Here is a 16,645-nt window from a genome sequence, read left to right on the forward strand (position 1 = left end):
CTCAGAGCAAACATGATTTCTTTGCTGGATATATCGGCGGCGATGTTTTACGTGGAAAACAAACGGGAAATTGTCTGTTTCTCAAATGATTGATGCGATGGGGTTTTGATTGCTGCGTCAGGCGGCTGCGCGTGATCGTGCATCTTCCACAATACGCTTCATAAGTTTACAGTCACCTATTGCTCTGCTGGCTTTTGGTGCTCATCCAGTTGAATGAAATCTGGAGAGTTTCTTGCCTGGCGAATACAAAATCAGGTGAACTAGGCTGCAGCACATGGTGGAAGGTTTGATACAGAGGCATAGGAGGGAGAAAGTGTTTGATTTTATCCAGACATTAAAAACTCAGTCATGCAAATACAGAAAAGTAGCACTAATTACTCCACCCTCAGAAATTACACAAGAAGTGTCAAGGAAGAGAAGTTAAAAACACCAAAACCACCAAAGAAGTGAAAGACATTAAAAGTTGGTCAATCGTTCCAGTCCGTTTAGAAAAGGAAGATGGAGAAGATGGCGGCAGCCATGACAACAACGCCGCTCTGAACGCTGACGACCGAACCAGCACCAGTGAAGGCGATGGGCTTGGAAGGAGTGGCAGTGACGGTAGCCATGCTGGACTTGGCAGAGCCGGTCATGCCGGAGGGGCACTGGCCGTTGCAAGAAGCAGGGGCGGACTGCTGGGGGATCACGCTGTTGATGGTGATCTTGTAGGTGGTGGTAACGGGGTTACCCTGGGTGTTGACGGCAGGGCAGTGGACACCGTCGCAGGGAAGAGTGACGGCGGCAGTGGTCTGCTGAGGAGCGGGAGGAGCGGTCGAGACAACAACGTACTGAGTGTAGGTGGCGGTGACACCAACGCTAACCTGCTGCTGAACGTAGACGATAGTCTTGCCAGAGTTGTCGCCGGTCATCGCAGGAGGAGCTCCAGTAGCAGACTGAGTGACCTGGGTGGTGTAGTACTCAGTGATGGTGGTGGCCGAAGCAGGAACCATCTGGGTACCGGAAACGGTGATGGTCTGTCCAGCAGGGCATTCGTAGACAGTGCTGGTGACAACAGACTTCTCGGTAACAGCGCCGTAAAGAGCGGTGACCACGTTGCCGCCAGTAGGGTAGGGGCAAAGGTAGACGGTCTCGGAAACAGGGACAACAGTGGTAACAACAGCGCTACCCTGGCCATTCTTAAGAGGGCAGTTGGTGACGGTAGGTGCGCATGAAGAGATGGTGACAACGGTAGTGGCGTAAACAGTAGCGGTAGAAAGAGAGCCTCCGACAGCACCGGAAGGAACGCTGGTAATGGCACACTTAGGGCAGACAGTCTCAGTGGCAGTCAGGGTCAATGTGCCGGTCTGGACAGTGGACGAGCCGCCCTCAAGAAGAACAGTGGAGGTCTGGACAACGGTGGAGACGACGGTGACGGTCTGGGTGGTCTCGGCACCGTTGTTGCTTCCGATGCGAAGAGCAGAGTCAAGGTTCTCAGCAACGAACAGCTGGAAGTCGCTGAAGAAAGCACAAGTGCTATCGGCGTTGTTGAAGGTGGTGGCAACACAGGCAGAGTCGGTCGAGCAGAGATCGACACAGTTGCTCAGGGAAGTGGGAAGGCCAGTAGCTTGACGCTTGCGGGAAGCCTCAATCTCGAGGGAAGTACCGATAACACCGTGACCGCACTCAATGACGAAAGAAGCATCAAAGGCGTTGGTGAAGACACCGCCGTTCAGCTGAGGGCAGATGAAGTTCTCGACGCTAGTGGGGGTGGCGATGGCAGAGGAGCTTGTGCTGGAGGCGGTCGAGTTGAGGGAGATGGATCCGGTGGAGGAAGAGCTTGAGCTGGCAGAGCTGGTGCTGTTCTGGCCGTTCTGGCCGTCACGTCCGGTGACAGTGGCAAAGGTGACTCCAGGAGCATCGACGCGGCTTCCAGCAGTGATGGAGCTGTAGTATGTGCACGTGTCATCGTTGTCATCGAAGGCGGTGCCTACGCACTCCTGGTTTGCTGCGCAAGCCGAGAGGCAGGACTGCAGAGTCTCGCCGGCTCTCTTGGAGAGAGCGACATCGAAGGTGTTGCCAGAGTAACTGGTGTTAGACTCGACTTTGAATGTAGCGCCATTGATGGAGGTGACGGAAGGAGATGCGGTCGAGCTTGCAGATGCAGAGGACGAGGTTGCCGATCCAGATCCGCTGGAGCGGGACACCGAGCGAGTTGAGGAGCCTGACGAGCTAGTAAGGTCGACAGAGCTGGTGCTCGACATGATGCTGCTGCTGCCAGTGCCCACCATAGACGAGGACGAGTTGGTGTAGATCTGACGTTCGTAGACCTGGCGAGCCGAAGCTGTGCTCAAGAGAGCAGCAGCGAGAGTAACGAATGTGGTCTTCATCGTGGGATGAGATAGTTGGTTGTTGTCTAAAAGAGTGACTGAGTTGGAGTGGATGATTTTGACAATGCAGTCGTCGGACTGGGTATTTATGTGAGTGCTCTTGCCATCTCGACCTTTACCGTTGTCCTGGCCAGGAGTGTATTGATTGCGGAGGATTGTTGTGGCGTGTATTTTGAGATCAAGCAGACGATGAGCATACCGTTCTCATTTGCCACCATGGGGTAATTGGCGGATCAAGGTCTGGGACGCCGATTGGAGTTGTTGGTATCCAGGTAATGTAAGGTTTTGACAAGTGCCTTGGAAGCATAGGCCGGTGGTGGTCCCTAATTGTTGGGAGCTGCAATCCTCCCAAGCTTCTGTTTCTAGGAATTGTTGCTACTAACCCTCTAACATCATGCCGTACAACACTCCTGGCTTTGACAACATGCTTTGGTTCTCGTATAAGCAATCTCAGGTCCTGCAGCAGTCCCTGCAACGTTGGTAGGATTTCATGAGGGAGACCCCAAACCCGTTAAGGTCTGTTGTTGTTTTGGTCGTCGATCAGTGAACCCAAACGTTATGGTTGCTATATCAGGATTCAACCATTGTGCCGATGCTGCCGCAGAGAGGTTATGCGTCATGTATATGTCGACGTTGAAGATGTGGTATGGGGGAAATGAGCAGTGGGCGTATTAGGATGGAGGCAGACCGTTGATACTTTGATAAAGGAGTTTGGGGGGGGCGAAAGAAAGCCAGAGCGTGGTGATTGCTCGATAACGGCGGAGGGCAAGAACCCCAGATTGATGGAATATTCTATCTCAAGCAATCCAGTGAAGCGCGTGGAAAAGACTTCGTGACGAATGATCCAGTGAGACGTCTATGTATTTGCTCTGCAGTACCGTCAACAGACCCTGTACCAAGTCTCTTTGTATTCTGGTGGCAGTAAAAGTACCGCTTTTGAATGTTGCGTTGGAAAAGAAGGAGGTCGTGCTACGGGCCGTTCCCGCCGTTTGCCGATCCTTACTTCGGAGATGCACCCTCCCCGTACATCATCAACTTCCACAATCTTGGAGACGGGATCTTCTGGCCGATGGAAGATCGAAATCCAAGCACGTAGGCCACGTCTAGCAAGCATGTAAAATTCCATAGCTGGGATCCGGCATCATCGTTTGGCCGCCATCATGCTAAGCGAGGATGAAAACTATTGCTTGGCGGCGTGCGGTAGCTAAACACTGCGCCTACACACGTGTTTTCAATGTCGCTTCATGCGGCTGTGTTGAGAAGGAGCTGCAAAGGATCTCACAAAGCAATTTCTCTAGCAGATCTGTGATTTTATAATAACGAAATCCTCCAACGCTGCATGATAGGAGCAGCAATCAAGCATTATCGGCACCCTTTTCAGCTCTTGTCTTCTTCCAGGTCTCGACCTCACCGCCGCCATGAACAACTCCGACTCGCATAGTGGACAACAAATTATGTGCTGCATTCGAATGCTGGTAAACTCCACCATTAAAGATCGCAGTAGCGTCCTTTCCAACAGCAGACAAAATGAGTGTTTTACCACCAGGATGCTCTTTGATGAACGGAGCTACGTCGTGTATCACGCCTCCAATTGCAACAAGAGCTTGACCGTTGCTTCTTGCCTGGACGACGAATTCTTCCCAGCTGAATACCGGAAGCTGTGAGATAGGTATGCCCCAATCCAGTTTGGCGCGTTTTTGGTCCACCTTTTTTTGTAGCTGTTGAAGACGACCTTTCTCGATCTCGTTCGCACGAAACTGCTTCAGATCATAGGCGAGTCCAACTTTCTTCCAAGTCCAGATCATCCATTTCGTAGGATCATATTGCCACCACTCGATAGCATTACGGTAGTCCGATGGAAACTCGTGGTGGAAATTGTGGTACCCTTCACCAAGAGTGACAAGTGCTGTAATGACATGGTCGCGAGGTGAGTTGCGATCATCGAATGGTTGTTCGCCGAGCCAGTGAGCCAGCGAATTGACACAGAAAGTCGCCTGCTGTATAAAGGCGGTACGCAATATTCCAGCATATACAAACCCGCCAGCCCAATCGCCCCATCCTAGACCACAAACAAGGGTTGGGACTACCAGGGCCATGATCAGAACCGATTTGATGTAGTGTTTGTGCTGCCATACAACGACTGGATCCTCATTCAAGTCGCTTATGTCAGATCGGCCGATCCTTTTGGGGTCCTGCTTCCACACCATCCAGCCTAAATGCGAGTACCAGAATCCCTTCTCAACAGAGTAGGGATCTTTCGGTGTGTCTGTATATCGATGATGAGCGCGGTGACCTCTCGACCACCATCTGATGCTGCCTTGGGCGGCGCCGGCTCCAGCAGCTGCTAGGTAGATCTTGAGTGGAAGAGTTGCTTTGTAGCAAGAATGCGCCCAAAGGCGATGGTACCCTATATGTCTGTTAGTTTTCAAGAAGGCTTGGGCATATCTGATGATGTGATTTACCAGCAGTGATTCCAGAGCCAGTCATCACATAATATACGACTGCGAACACGCCCGTGTAGAGCCGCAGTGAAGTCTGAGTAGCAGCCAGAAGACCTAAGACGGGTACAACAATGATGAAATATATGCTGAGCCAATCCAGGTGTTTCCACCAATTCGACCAGGTCACAGGCATCTCCGTGATATGAGGCTTCTTCATGTCATGAGCTCTGAATCTGAGCGGCTGATGGTTTGTGGTGCCATCGGAAAGATTAGCAGCTTTCGCCTCCGAAGTCCGGAGCTTAGATCCCATATCAATTGGTCAGTGGTGCGAGAGGAGGTTGAATCGAAGTCGCCTTGGACGATAGAGGGAGAAGGCATCCCCCTATAAGTATAATCACTGAGTTGAGTGGGCGTGGATGATAGGTGTTGAGAACATCGGTCAACTGTCTATGCAGAGGCCGTGTGGAGATACATCTGCTGATCGTGGTGCGACGCTGACCATTTCGATAAATCATCGCGATTTTGTTGAGAAGTGCATTGCCACGAAATAGACGATGAGCTGAGGCAGACAGTTTCTCGACTCTGCTATTGGGTCACCTTTCCTCGAACAGCTGCAGACACGGATCGTCTTGAAACGCAAATGCGGTTTAGGAAGAGCTTGCGAAGATTGAACAGACTGTCATGTGGGGGAAAGAAGGATGGTCAACGAAATCCTACAAGGCTTGCCAAGCAGTAGACGCATTACTCGAGCATCTTCGCAAGACTTGCCCCCTTTTGACAAGAGATTGTACAGAGATGTTTCAGAAGAGCCCTTGGATCAGTCAGCTATTTTCACCATTAAATAATCATCTGGGGCAGACGTATGCGCCATGAAACACATTTTGGGTTCCTCAAGCAGTAATCTTCTCGATGTCGAGGCTCCGAGGGTTGCCCTGACTTTCATCTATGGTCCCGAGAACGCTCGTGTAGCTCACTACCCTTTGGAAGACATGAGAAGTCAAGCTCAAGATAAGCATTGTTCGATGCCCAACTATGCTTAGAGAATATGTTGCTGGCCGCGATAGCTGTCATACATGAATGGAGATCAAGGTCAGCAAGTATTTGTCAGTCTTTGAACAACAGCGCGCAGCAGCCATGGCCTTTAGCAGCTGCGACCATCTGACAACCAGAGACTAATGGTTCTACAAAGTTTCTCATGGAGCATATCAAGATTCGCAGATCAAGGTGGTGTCTCGAGCAGCCAACAGTTGTCGCGACGAACGGCTTTTGTTTGACCAACAACGGAGTCCGAGGCCGAGACTTCGGGCGGGGTCTTGGAAAGCATCCAACTCTGTAGAACTTCATCCTGTCTGGAAAAACTAGGCACAAAGCAGTGTCAGCCTCCGTAGGACTCAAGGCGCGGCGCCGGTGAGCGGACTATGTAAGATGCGTGTCCGACCAGAGGATTTGTTCGCAGTGTTTATATCAGGCCGCAATTAAGTCGCCTTGGTTCAACACCATCTACGACTTTTCTGATATTCGACCAACCTGCTCCGCACCTCAACCCGAAATCTTGTTGACTGGTACCCTCATAATCTATATCACCCAAGCCGGACAATCTCGTTAGAATGGCAGCACCTAGCAGACTACTCGCATCGATCTCACCAGCGGCGGTAGGCCTAGCAGCAGCTGCCGGTGCTGGTGTTGTTGCTTTCAATATGTCGAAGCCGTATTCAAGCCCCGCAGAACCGAAAAAGAGTCTTGGACAGAAGCCTGTATTTCCAGCCTTCGGCTTTGTGAACTTGACTTTGGCAGAGGCACGCATGGTCAATCATGACACCAGAGAGTTGAAATTCAAGCTGCCTGAGGACGAAGCTGCAAGCGGGTTGAGTCCCGTGTGTAAGTAAAACCGTAGCGAAGCAATTTATTCGAACTTAGGAGCTGACACAGTATAGCATCACTTCTGACACGCCACACTGCCGCCGGCTCATGGTTTCCGACTCTTCGTCCTTATACACCCATCAGCACTCCAGACAGCCCTTACATTACCCTGCTTGTAAAGCAATATCCAAATGGTCGCGCCTCAACACATCTTCACAAACTTGAGCCTGGCCAAACCCTCAGTGTCAAGTCAATTCCCGAGTTATCATACAAGCAGAACCAATATAAGCATCTTGTACTCGTCGCTGGAGGTGCAGGCATCACCCCCATGTTCCAAGCTCTGCGTAGCGTTCTGGACAACCCGGAGGACAAGACCCGCGTCAGTCTTGTCTACGCCAACAAGACAGAACCTGATATCCTGTTGAAGACAGAGCTTGATGATTTGGCTAGTCGATACCCTCAAAGATTCACGACAACCTATGTGGTCAACGATAGCAGGGTAACTGATAAAAGCCTGGAGAAAGGCTATGTGACAAAAGACATTCTAAGCAAGGCGCTACCTGCAGAGATCGACGGCGATGATATCAAGATCATGGTGTGCGGTCCTCCGGCTATGTTGAACGCCGTCGCTGGCGCGAAGGGTGGCATGGGTTGGGCACAGGGCAAATTGGGCGGTATGCTCAAAGATTTGGGTTTTACTGAGAAGCAGGTACACAAGTTTTGAGCAGAAAAATGTTGCAAAACTTCGAAATTTTGGTTATGTTTCGAGGTTTTACGCAACGACAACTAGTTGTTAAACACTTGTAAAAACATATCTTATACTACAAAGTAGACGCTTTATGTTTATCTATTTTTTAAGCATACTAGCTACATGTTTATTACGCAATTTATATAAATAGTTAATTTAAAAAAAAAAGCTTTAAATTCAAGCAATTCTTCGATTAATTTATAGTAAGAAAAAAGAGGAGTTCGGATCTAAAGCTCTAAATCTATAATATTCTTTTGTTACTAATAACTACTGCTATAATTATCGTATTACTATTAAAAGCGCAGAGATACATAGAGAAAACTGTAGGCTATAATATGTCTATACTACTATAGTATAATGCTTAGTGTATATAGCACTATTAGTATAATAAGACAGAAAAAAACCAGGTTTAAAAAACTATAGCAAAAATGGATGTATCGTAGTATAAAATAAGTCTTATTATCTATTTTTTCTATAGTATTATAGACCTATATATAGTCTATCTATACAAAAGTTTTGAAGTCTACATAACTATCTGTTGTTACGCTACACGCGTATTCTTCCATAAATGGCACGAAATCTAAAGTTCAAGTTTAGGGCAAACACGCGCGATTTATCACGACTTTTGCACACAAGAATATATGTTCTATCTAAAACGATCTAAGGGTACATATATGATCATCAAATATCAGAAGCAAAGCATACTCAAAGTCAAGCTATAGCTCAGCAGTAGACCTCATTCAGAATTTGGAACGAGGATGACAAAGCCTTGCTGTCGCCTTCGTACTGACATACAAAAAGATCATATTCGCCCTCGGCGACAACCATTTTACTGGTACTCGAGTGAAACTCGGCTAGGGGACTCAAGCGACAGATGATGCCAATCTCGCTGCTCTCGCCAGGGTTGATGACTTCCTTTGCGAAACCGATGAGACTTCTGGGTGGAACACTCGATGTCGCACTGTCCCTCCGTGATCTTCTCGATGCATATATCTGGATTACAACGGCAGATGAGTGCGTCCCAGTGTTTGTTGTGTTTACTGTCATGTCAAAACTGATTTTGACAATGGGGTGTGAGCACCAAAGTGAATTGAGTGAAAAGGTTGAATAGCCGAGTCCAAATCCAAATGGGTATGCTGGTTTCTGCTGCTCGTGTCGTAGCCTCCTATAGCCCCATTTATCGTCGTATTTGATTTCATGTGATGATGCGCTTCTCTCCTTCTCTAGTAGTTGTTCTTCAGTATCGGGTAGAACGAAGGGCAACCGGCCTGATGGCTCTTGCTCATCAAACAAAACATCGCGCAGGCCCTTGCCGTACTGCCGGCAGCCATAACTGGAGAATAAAATGGCAGTGGCTTTCTGTCGCACGAAGGTCGGAATCGTCACACTCGTGCCTGCCTCAATTATCACAACCGCTTTGTGACCAGCAACATTCAGAGCCGCTTTTGCGAGCTCGAGATCATGAGCATCGAGAGTCAGATGCCTGCGGTCCCGGAAACGTGCCATTGCATGCCCTGCTTGCTTGCGAGAGCGGAAGCGGTCCAAGAATCGGCTGCGTGAGTGAACAAGCTCCGATTTGCTCGAAGGACGAATAAATATCAGGACAACATCAGCGAGCATAGCAGACTTTGTCGCCTTGGCTTTTTCATTCCCGTGCATGTAGTCCACAGCGACATTGTGTCTTTTCCTCAGCTCCTCCAGAGGGCTTGTTCCAGGTGGACCTGCAGCATGAGATGCGGCATCGAACTGATACGCGCAGCTGACCCGATCTGCCAACTCCCCTAAGACTGTCATTCTAATCTGAGATGTCTTGTTGAAAGGCAAAAAACCATTGTCATTCTTGAGAAGCACCATGGATTCAGCTACTGATCGTCGGGCAAGGCCAATATGGCGCTGGCATCTTATCTTTTCTGGATCCGGCGACGGCATTCGTGTTGTACGGCAGTGGTATCGTAGTTGAGCCTTGAGGATGCGTTCGGTCATGATCTGTATGTTGGACCAGTCCAGTGTTCCATGCTCGAGAGCGGACTCGACAGCCGCGATTCTTCCTCCTGACTTGAATGGCATTTCGATATCCAGGCCTGCCTTAATTGATGCCGGACCGTTTTTGACTGGCCATGTGCAGTCGCTAGCCACGATCAACTCATCCAGATGCCAGCGTTGTCGTAAGATTCCGTTTAGCAGGGCTGGGTTCTCCGTGCACGCAACACCATTGACACGATTGCCTGCAGACACAACTACTTCTGCTCCACTCTCATAGAGCACCTCCTTAAAATGCTGCAAGAACAGCTCGTTCATTGTTTTCTCGTCGCATGTGATCCTGCCATCTTCTCGCAGAATTTCCAGAGAGTTCATCGCAAAGTGTCGAATGGCCACCATGGCGTTCCTGTGTACACCTCTTGCTGCTGCACTACCCATTCGACTGATGACGAACGGATCCTCTCCATACGACTGGTGGGCTCGTCCCCAATCCGATCGACGTGTGACGTTAAGGCATATACCACCATATACATTTCCGCCGTGAGCTCGTACTTCTATACCGATAGCCTCTCCCTATTCGATGCGTCAGTCATCGCAGCCCTGAACAGGAAATCGGAAAGAGTCACGCACAATGAGCTCTTCTAGCTGACAGTTGAAAGATGCCGCTCTGCCCAGTGGACTTGGAAACTCTGTAAAAAATGACTGCCGTGATCCATCGACGTATTGTAATCCAGGCACGCCGACTCTAGATACGACTGAAGCCGGATATGGTGAAGCCTTGTTGTCTGACAGGTATTGCGTTCGAGACCCATTGCCTTGGAGTAATGCCAGGTGCTCATCATCCGTCATGAGGCCAGAAAGCAAACCCGCCGCATCATCAAGCGTCGTTTCTGAGTTGTTGATCTGGGTCACCAAGCGGTAGAAATGTGTAAGCATCGCGTCTGAAGTTGTCTGTTGCCACAAAATCAAAGTGAGGCACTCATGAGTCTTGTACCCTGAATATATTCCTTGCACAATAGTCAACAGAGCTTAACATGAAGCTTTATCACTTCTTAAGGTTTGGGAGAGTATCCGTTCAAACGCACAGTAGGCCAACTCCTGGTATACGCAACTCTAAATGTGACGGCAGATGCGATGAACGAGCTGCTCTGACGTACCCTTTGTACGCCAACAACAATATCGCATGGTCAGTCTGTAGATCATCATGTGTTCTCGTCCGTAAGGCATATGCGTGCATTACAAATGTCGAGAAAGGGCTGCCAAAGTTATTCTCAAATGTCGGAAGAAGTATATCTGTTTGAAACCGCTTACCATATATGTGGTACAGAGTGCTTTAAAGTTGTAACGGCGATCTCGAACAGACGATAGAGCGTTGGGACCGCTGGGCCAAGCGATTGTTGCACCAGACTGGAGCGACTCGGCTCTTGCTATGGCAGACCTCCTTCGTTCCTGAGGCGTAAGCTGACTCTCCGGGTTCATGTTTCAAAGTGTGCCATGAGCGGTTGCTTGATTTGGGCATGGGTACCGAAACACGTTGCTGTGTTACGAGGCCGCTTCAGCTGGCCCGCGGGCCAAATTTCATGACTTCGCCAAAGATGTCTCGTCTTGACGTGTTTGTCAGTCACACACGTCGTCGGGTCGTGATTCTAGGAGCGCTTGTCGTTTCACGTCCGTATCCGTATCTTTTCAACGCGGTAGACCTCTGAACTCGTTTTGTACAAGCAACTTCCCATTTGGAGTTGAACACCGCGGAGATTCAGCAGAACACGGATGGAGCTGACTCCGTAGACATGAGATGTTGCATCATGCACTTACTCATCTTCTTGAGCCCCTCCCGGACCAGGCGACGTATCTGTCTACTTACAGATACACTCACAGATTGCGGACGTATGCTACTTTGTTTGCCAACCATTTACCGTAAAGGACCCTCCCTATTGCGTGCGAGATTGACGAGACCTGTCGAGATCTCCGAGCCTACAATGGATATCTACCCCAATAATTTCCTCACCAAACACGTACGGCCATAGTCAGCTGAAAACTGGGCATCCCGTCCGCTCTGCCATACATAAGCAGTTGAACGGCAGATTAGTACTACGGTGGGTGACCACGTGGGAATCCCTGCTGCTGTACGTTCTGTTTTACTCTCGGAGCAGTTCATCTTGATTCTTCTTTGACATTGATTTACTTCACAGTGTGCAAAATAGTTACTGTCACATTCGCAGTTGTCCTAAGGCATGGTGAATTTTAGACCCACAGCATGTGGGCAGAGCGGAGATATGTCAGTCCACTTATTTTCCGCACCAGAGTTGATGGCATGAGATATCGTCGTGCCTTGCTACAGCTCGGCATTACTCTTCTTCGAACGTTGAAAGAGGGAGATGGTGGCAGACTTTGGCACATGGAGACGTAAAGCCACACTAAGAATCCTGTTTTGTTTCCTGGTTAAAATTTGGCAACCGAGAACTTCTCTCCTCCACAGTCATCATCAAGGAGTCTACCAGCAAGAGCGACATTTCGGTCAAGCGGCCGACTCGCATAAGATGAACTTGGCTCGAGCCCTTCATGATGACTTCAAAGCGGGGATCCTGAACTTCAAGCCTCATCTCGACCTCTCAGCCGCGCGAGCATGCGGGGTATTGGACTTATGGCAAACCATCCAAGCAAGAGGAATATAAAAAGAGGGCCAGAGCATTCTAGATTTAGCATGTGAGCTCTCAAACCACTGCCCGTTTGCAACAGTCAAGACCTTGCCAGTTCTATAAGTTATACCAGGATGCATCTTCCATCTCTTTCTGCTCTTTCCTTTTCCTTGCTCTCACTCTCTTCATACATCCACGCAACTTCCTGTAACGACATGTCTGGAAACCTCACAAGCACCAATAATATCGGCAGCACACCGAGTCAAGTAATTGTAATCTTGACACCTTCACCGACAAAATTCTAACTCGAATCCCAGCGTCACTACATATCCGCAGATCAAGCAACCGCCATAGTAGCAGCAGCCGCACAAGCCGCAGCCTCCATAGTACCTCAAAACATCGCCGTCGTCGACCCCAGCGGCCTCCTCGTAGCATTCGTTCGCATGGATAATGCATACCCTGGCAGCATTGACATAAGCATGAAAAAGGCCAGGACCAGTGTTTTGTTCAATGGTATCCCCAGTGCTGCTTTGTATAATCAGAGTCTACCCGGAGAAGCGCTGTATGGGATTCAAGAGACTAATGGTGGATTGGTGATCTTTGGGGGAGGCTTGCCGCTTCTGAAAGACAATTATTTGTTGGGTGCTATTGGGGTTAGTGGAGGCACGGTGGCTCAGGATATTGAGGTTGCGCAGGCTGGTGTGGATTGGTTGACCAATTCTTAGGGGAGGTCGGCTCTGAGAGATGTGGGCATCTTGTATATATTTTCATCACACACTCTCGAGAAACGAACGGGATCGGTCAGAGAATTGATACAGCGGCAATTGACGCAACAGGATCTGTTAACAATTCTTGGTCCCCCTTGCCAAAGCCGCAACTTGACGTATTCTCGGCTCCACAACCTCGCTTAAACAAAACGAAAAAAAGGAATATCATAACATCAGGTATCGAGCAACAAAGAAGCAAGATTCCATCCCAAATCAAAACATGACCTCTAAATCCCACAGTAGACAGCCAACGCCTTTTGAGCCAAAGCTCCAAAGTCTAGCTTTCCCTGTCCTTCTGGCATGTACTCTCCGCTAGCAATACAATGTACCTTCATGTTTGGATGATACTCCAGATTTGGCAAGAGTTTCGGTGTGATGAGGAAGTATTGGGATGTGTGTGTCGAGCAAGCAATGTCGACCATGCGTGAGTGTACCATACGCTCGTTGCGAGGGTCCATACCTTGGTTGATCTCATCGACAACGCGGAAGGGGGCACGGGCGAGACTTTGTAGAGCCATAAGGTAGAAGATCGTGGAGACAGCACGTTCACCTCCAGACTGTCTGTGGGAGTCGAGTACCGAGAGTTGTTCGTTTTCTCTGTTTCGGCATTGTAAGTGGGATGTTAAATCGAGCGAGTATCAACATAGCTTACCTGAACTTGACCTGGATCTGAATAGCCCATTTGTTGTAGTCATCGTCCTCCTTGTACACCTCGACTTGACCCGCGCAGTTGATTTTGGCAAAGTTCTCACTGAACGCATCGCTGATCTGACCGATGAGCTGATCAAGCTCGGGCTCCCATTTTTGACGAATCTCGTCGATGTTTTGCTGCAGCTCGACAAGCTCGTTCTCAATGTTTTCCAGCTTTCTTTTGGCCTTGTCAATGGCGACGGCACGATCCTCGTACTCGCGAAGAATTCGGGGATTACCTTCATGCACCATTTCGAGTCGTGCTCTGGTGCTGTCGATCTCAGCCTCGTATTCTTCCAGACCCATCTTGCTGAACTGGGTATAGATCTCTTGCTCTCTGTCTGAAAGATCCTGGAGTAAGGTGTTGCAGGCATTGAGTGCGACCGTTGCCGTCTTCTTCAAGTTCTTCATCTCGTCCTCCAATGTTTTCACATCGCGTTCTCGTTGTGCAAGGTTCTGCCGTACCTCCTCACTGTGTGCCTTGAGTATCTGGAAATCGGACTCGGCCTCGATAGCGGCAAGGCTTGCTTGAAGATGGTCCGCCTCCAGTTTTTGCAAACTCTGTACTGATGACACAAGGGTCAAAGCATCTTGAGCTCTGTCGAGGGCAAGCTTGTCTTGCTTGTCCTTGATTTGTTGCACTCGAGCACGGTAACTTGCCTGACGCTCGTCTAGACCGTCGCGTTTGGTGACATATCCAGCGATCTTGACTGGCAGCTTCTGCCATTCTGATCGTGCGTCTTGAGCCTGCTTCTTATCGGCTTCGAGATCCCTCTTCTGCGCAGCAAGCTCCTTGTGCTGAAGGCCAAGGCGTGCACTTGCAGCCTTGTGCGTCTCGGCTTGTCGTTGAGCTTCCTGCAACTCATCACTGAGCTCGGCAATGGCATTCTTGTGTTCCTGCTCAGCATGGGTGTCGACTGGCTGAGAGGTGAAGAAGCGAGCGTTCTTGATGCGCGCAGTGCGTGTCGATGTACCAGCATCGCCATATTCCCTTCTCCTCGTAACATTGTAGGTCTCACTTGGTGTTGCCCAACTGGTGATTTGACTGTTCATCATGCCATCAAATTGCTGAGAGCTAAGTTCTTGGAACGCGACACCATACTGGTGAATGTTTCTGTTGTCACAAAGCATGCTCAAAATCTCATCAGGTCCTTCAAGAAGATCCAGAATGTAGGTATTCAACCCGAGTTGTCGTAGCTCATTTTCGGAGCAAGGTTTCCTCCATTGACTCAAGGGTGTGTCCAGCATTCTCAAATTGATATCAGACAGTCTTTGCTTGTCAAAGAGTTCGCGCTGAAGTAAGTTGAAATCATCCTTGTGAGTCATTGTTATACAAACCATGTCAGCCTGGCCGAGTACTGATTCGACAAGATTGGCGAACTTTGTGTCCTTGACAGAGCACTCGAGAATAGCCGGACCAAAAACGTTCCCAGTGAAGGCCTGCCTGTTGGCTTGGATCCACTCCCAAGCTTTGGCAGTATCGGGAGAAGCGTTGTTGAGCTTGTTGACTTGCTGCCCGGCTTTTGATCGAAGTTGTTCCAAATTCCCCTTCGCGGCAGTAATTCGTTGCTGAAGCGATCTGCCTTGTGCTACTCTGTCGCTCTGCTTGGCATTTTCGTCTCGTGCAGTATCGTCAATCTCGCGTTGTTGGCGCGTGATATCCCTGATTTGCTCGTTGATTGCGGCGACGTCGACTGTCGGCGGCTCGTTCTCAAGTTGTCGCTGCAGACTCTTAATCTGGGCGTCAATTCGAAGTCGCTCTTGCTTGTGTGCCTTGACACCCTTCTTCTCGGCTTCGATTTCTGCGTCACAGGCTTTGTGCTTTTCAGATGCAGTCTTCTGATTCTTGACCTTCAGCTTGATGTCGTCTTGAGCACGTGTGACCAGACGCTGGCGACGCTTGACAACAGCGTCAACAGCCTTTACGTACTCGTCCTTTGACTCGACGGCCTCCAGGGCGGGCTCGCACTCACGCTTCAGCGCGAGAAGGTCGGTTTTGGCTTCGTTGAAGTGTTCCTTGGCTTGATTGTAGTTGTCTCTAGCGACGTTGTAGACAGGGAAAGGACGCAGACGCTCCAGTGCTGCGAGCTTCTCTTGTTGTTCAGCACGCTCGCGTAAACGTTCGACATCACCACGTTGCATGTTCTGTCGGCCTTCGAGGTTCTTCAGATTTTCGGTCATGGAGGCTTGTTCGGCCTGGTGCTTGCGTTGATCGTTGCGCATGTTTTTGAGCTGGTCGTGCCAATCGCTCATGTAATCGGGTGCTGCAGCTCTTTGAGTCTGTACCAGGAGCTCGATGGGGTCCAGAGCGGCGAATTCAACGACACGGTCCTGAGGAAGAAATTGACACAGATTGTCGACTTGGATGGAGAAGGAGCGGCAGAGTTCGGCAACAGCCTTCTGACTGCTGTTCCTGCCATCGATCATGAAGAAAGTCTTGTTGTTCGAGTCTCGCTTGATGATACGCTTGATGACAGGGTTTGTACGGTGACGGGCAGGATCGCGCTCAAGCTCAATCTCAATCTCGGCCTCTTTCATGCCATGTTTGACGAATTCCGATGGGTCCTTTGCTCGTCCGAGAACGTCAGGTTTGGCACCGAGACCGAGGCAGATGGCGCAAACCAGAGTACTCTTTCCAGTTCCGTTAGGGCCGATGATCATGTTCAAGCTGGGACCAGGGAGAAATTCGGCCGACGTGTAGGTCACGAAGTTCTTCATGCCGACTCTGACAATGGAGCCGGGCGAATGTGTGAGCGGTTCGGCGACAGCTTGGCCATTCTCATAGCTGGACGGCAGCAATGGAGCCTGCGACAGAGAATTAGTCAAGGCACGGATAACAGAGCACAAGGGACAATACCTGCGAAGCATGGCCATTCAAGCGTGGTCGTTTGTCTGAGGGAGGAGACGAGCCACCCAGATCGCGCGACTCGTCGTCCTCGCGTTGCCTACGCATTGGCACTAGTCCAGGCATGTTTGCGATGGCGACGGCGACGTGAGGGTCTGGTGCTGTCCGTGGGCTATGCTGGTGCTGCCTGGCACTTCATTTCGTGCGGATGACGCGTTTGCCTATCGTTTGCCGACGCGTCCCAAAGTGGAAGTCGCGCTCCACCCAAAGCTTTCAGCTATAGTAATCAGATATCACGAACAACACTTG

At 49.7% G+C, this 16,645-nt stretch overlaps 6 protein-coding genes across 6 annotated transcripts; 2 read left to right on the plus strand and 4 right to left on the minus strand.

Annotated features, from left to right (window-relative positions):
* Positions 1–485: 485 nt before the first annotated feature.
* AUEXF2481DRAFT_28469 (uncharacterized protein) lies at positions 486–2,366 on the minus strand (the record flags this gene model as incomplete). The annotated part of the gene is made up of 1 exon (XM_013489449.1): positions 486–2,366. The coding sequence occupies one exon, from the start codon at positions 2,364–2,366 to the stop codon at positions 486–488; it is 1,881 nt and encodes a 626-aa protein (XP_013344903.1).
* A 1,355-nt stretch (positions 2,367–3,721) lies between these two features.
* AUEXF2481DRAFT_28470 (uncharacterized protein) lies at positions 3,722–5,117 on the minus strand (the record flags this gene model as incomplete). The annotated part of the gene is made up of 2 exons (XM_013489450.1): positions 3,722–4,773; positions 4,829–5,117. The coding sequence occupies 2 exons, from the start codon at positions 5,115–5,117 to the stop codon at positions 3,722–3,724; spliced, it is 1,341 nt and encodes a 446-aa protein (XP_013344904.1).
* Positions 5,118–6,525: 1,408 nt separating this feature from the next.
* Positions 6,526–7,521, plus strand: AUEXF2481DRAFT_38802 (uncharacterized protein). The gene is made up of 2 exons (XM_013489519.1): positions 6,526–6,685; positions 6,742–7,521. Exons 1-2 carry the CDS (start codon positions 6,610–6,612, stop codon positions 7,389–7,391), a joined length of 726 nt encoding a protein of 241 aa, XP_013344973.1. The 5' UTR covers positions 6,526–6,609; the 3' UTR covers positions 7,392–7,521.
* A 617-nt stretch (positions 7,522–8,138) lies between these two features.
* AUEXF2481DRAFT_4017 (glycoside hydrolase family 3 protein) lies at positions 8,139–10,331 on the minus strand (the record flags this gene model as incomplete). Its single annotated transcript, XM_013489367.1, has 2 exons — positions 8,139–9,968; positions 10,026–10,331. The coding sequence occupies 2 exons, from the start codon at positions 10,329–10,331 to the stop codon at positions 8,139–8,141; spliced, it is 2,136 nt and encodes a 711-aa protein (XP_013344821.1).
* Positions 10,332–12,249: 1,918 nt separating this feature from the next.
* On the plus strand, positions 12,250–12,759 carry AUEXF2481DRAFT_28473 (uncharacterized protein; the record flags this gene model as incomplete). The annotated part of the gene is made up of 2 exons (XM_013489451.1): positions 12,250–12,300; positions 12,352–12,759. 2 exons carry the CDS (start codon positions 12,250–12,252, stop codon positions 12,757–12,759), a joined length of 459 nt encoding a protein of 152 aa, XP_013344905.1.
* Positions 12,760–12,893: 134 nt separating this feature from the next.
* AUEXF2481DRAFT_642681 (uncharacterized protein) lies at positions 12,894–16,631 on the minus strand. Its single transcript, XM_013489696.1, has 3 exons — positions 16,349–16,631; positions 13,454–16,296; positions 12,894–13,398 (listed from the first exon to the last, which is right to left on the minus strand). The coding sequence occupies exons 1-3, from the start codon at positions 16,460–16,462 to the stop codon at positions 13,029–13,031; spliced, it is 3,327 nt and encodes a 1,108-aa protein (XP_013345150.1). The 5' UTR covers positions 16,463–16,631; the 3' UTR covers positions 12,894–13,028.
* Positions 16,632–16,645: the final 14 nt, after the last annotated feature.

This window comes from Aureobasidium subglaciale (assembly GCF_000721755.1).
Source record: "Aureobasidium subglaciale EXF-2481 unplaced genomic scaffold scaffold_7, whole genome shotgun sequence".
Lineage (NCBI taxonomy): Eukaryota > Fungi > Ascomycota > Dothideomycetes > Dothideales > Saccotheciaceae > Aureobasidium > Aureobasidium subglaciale.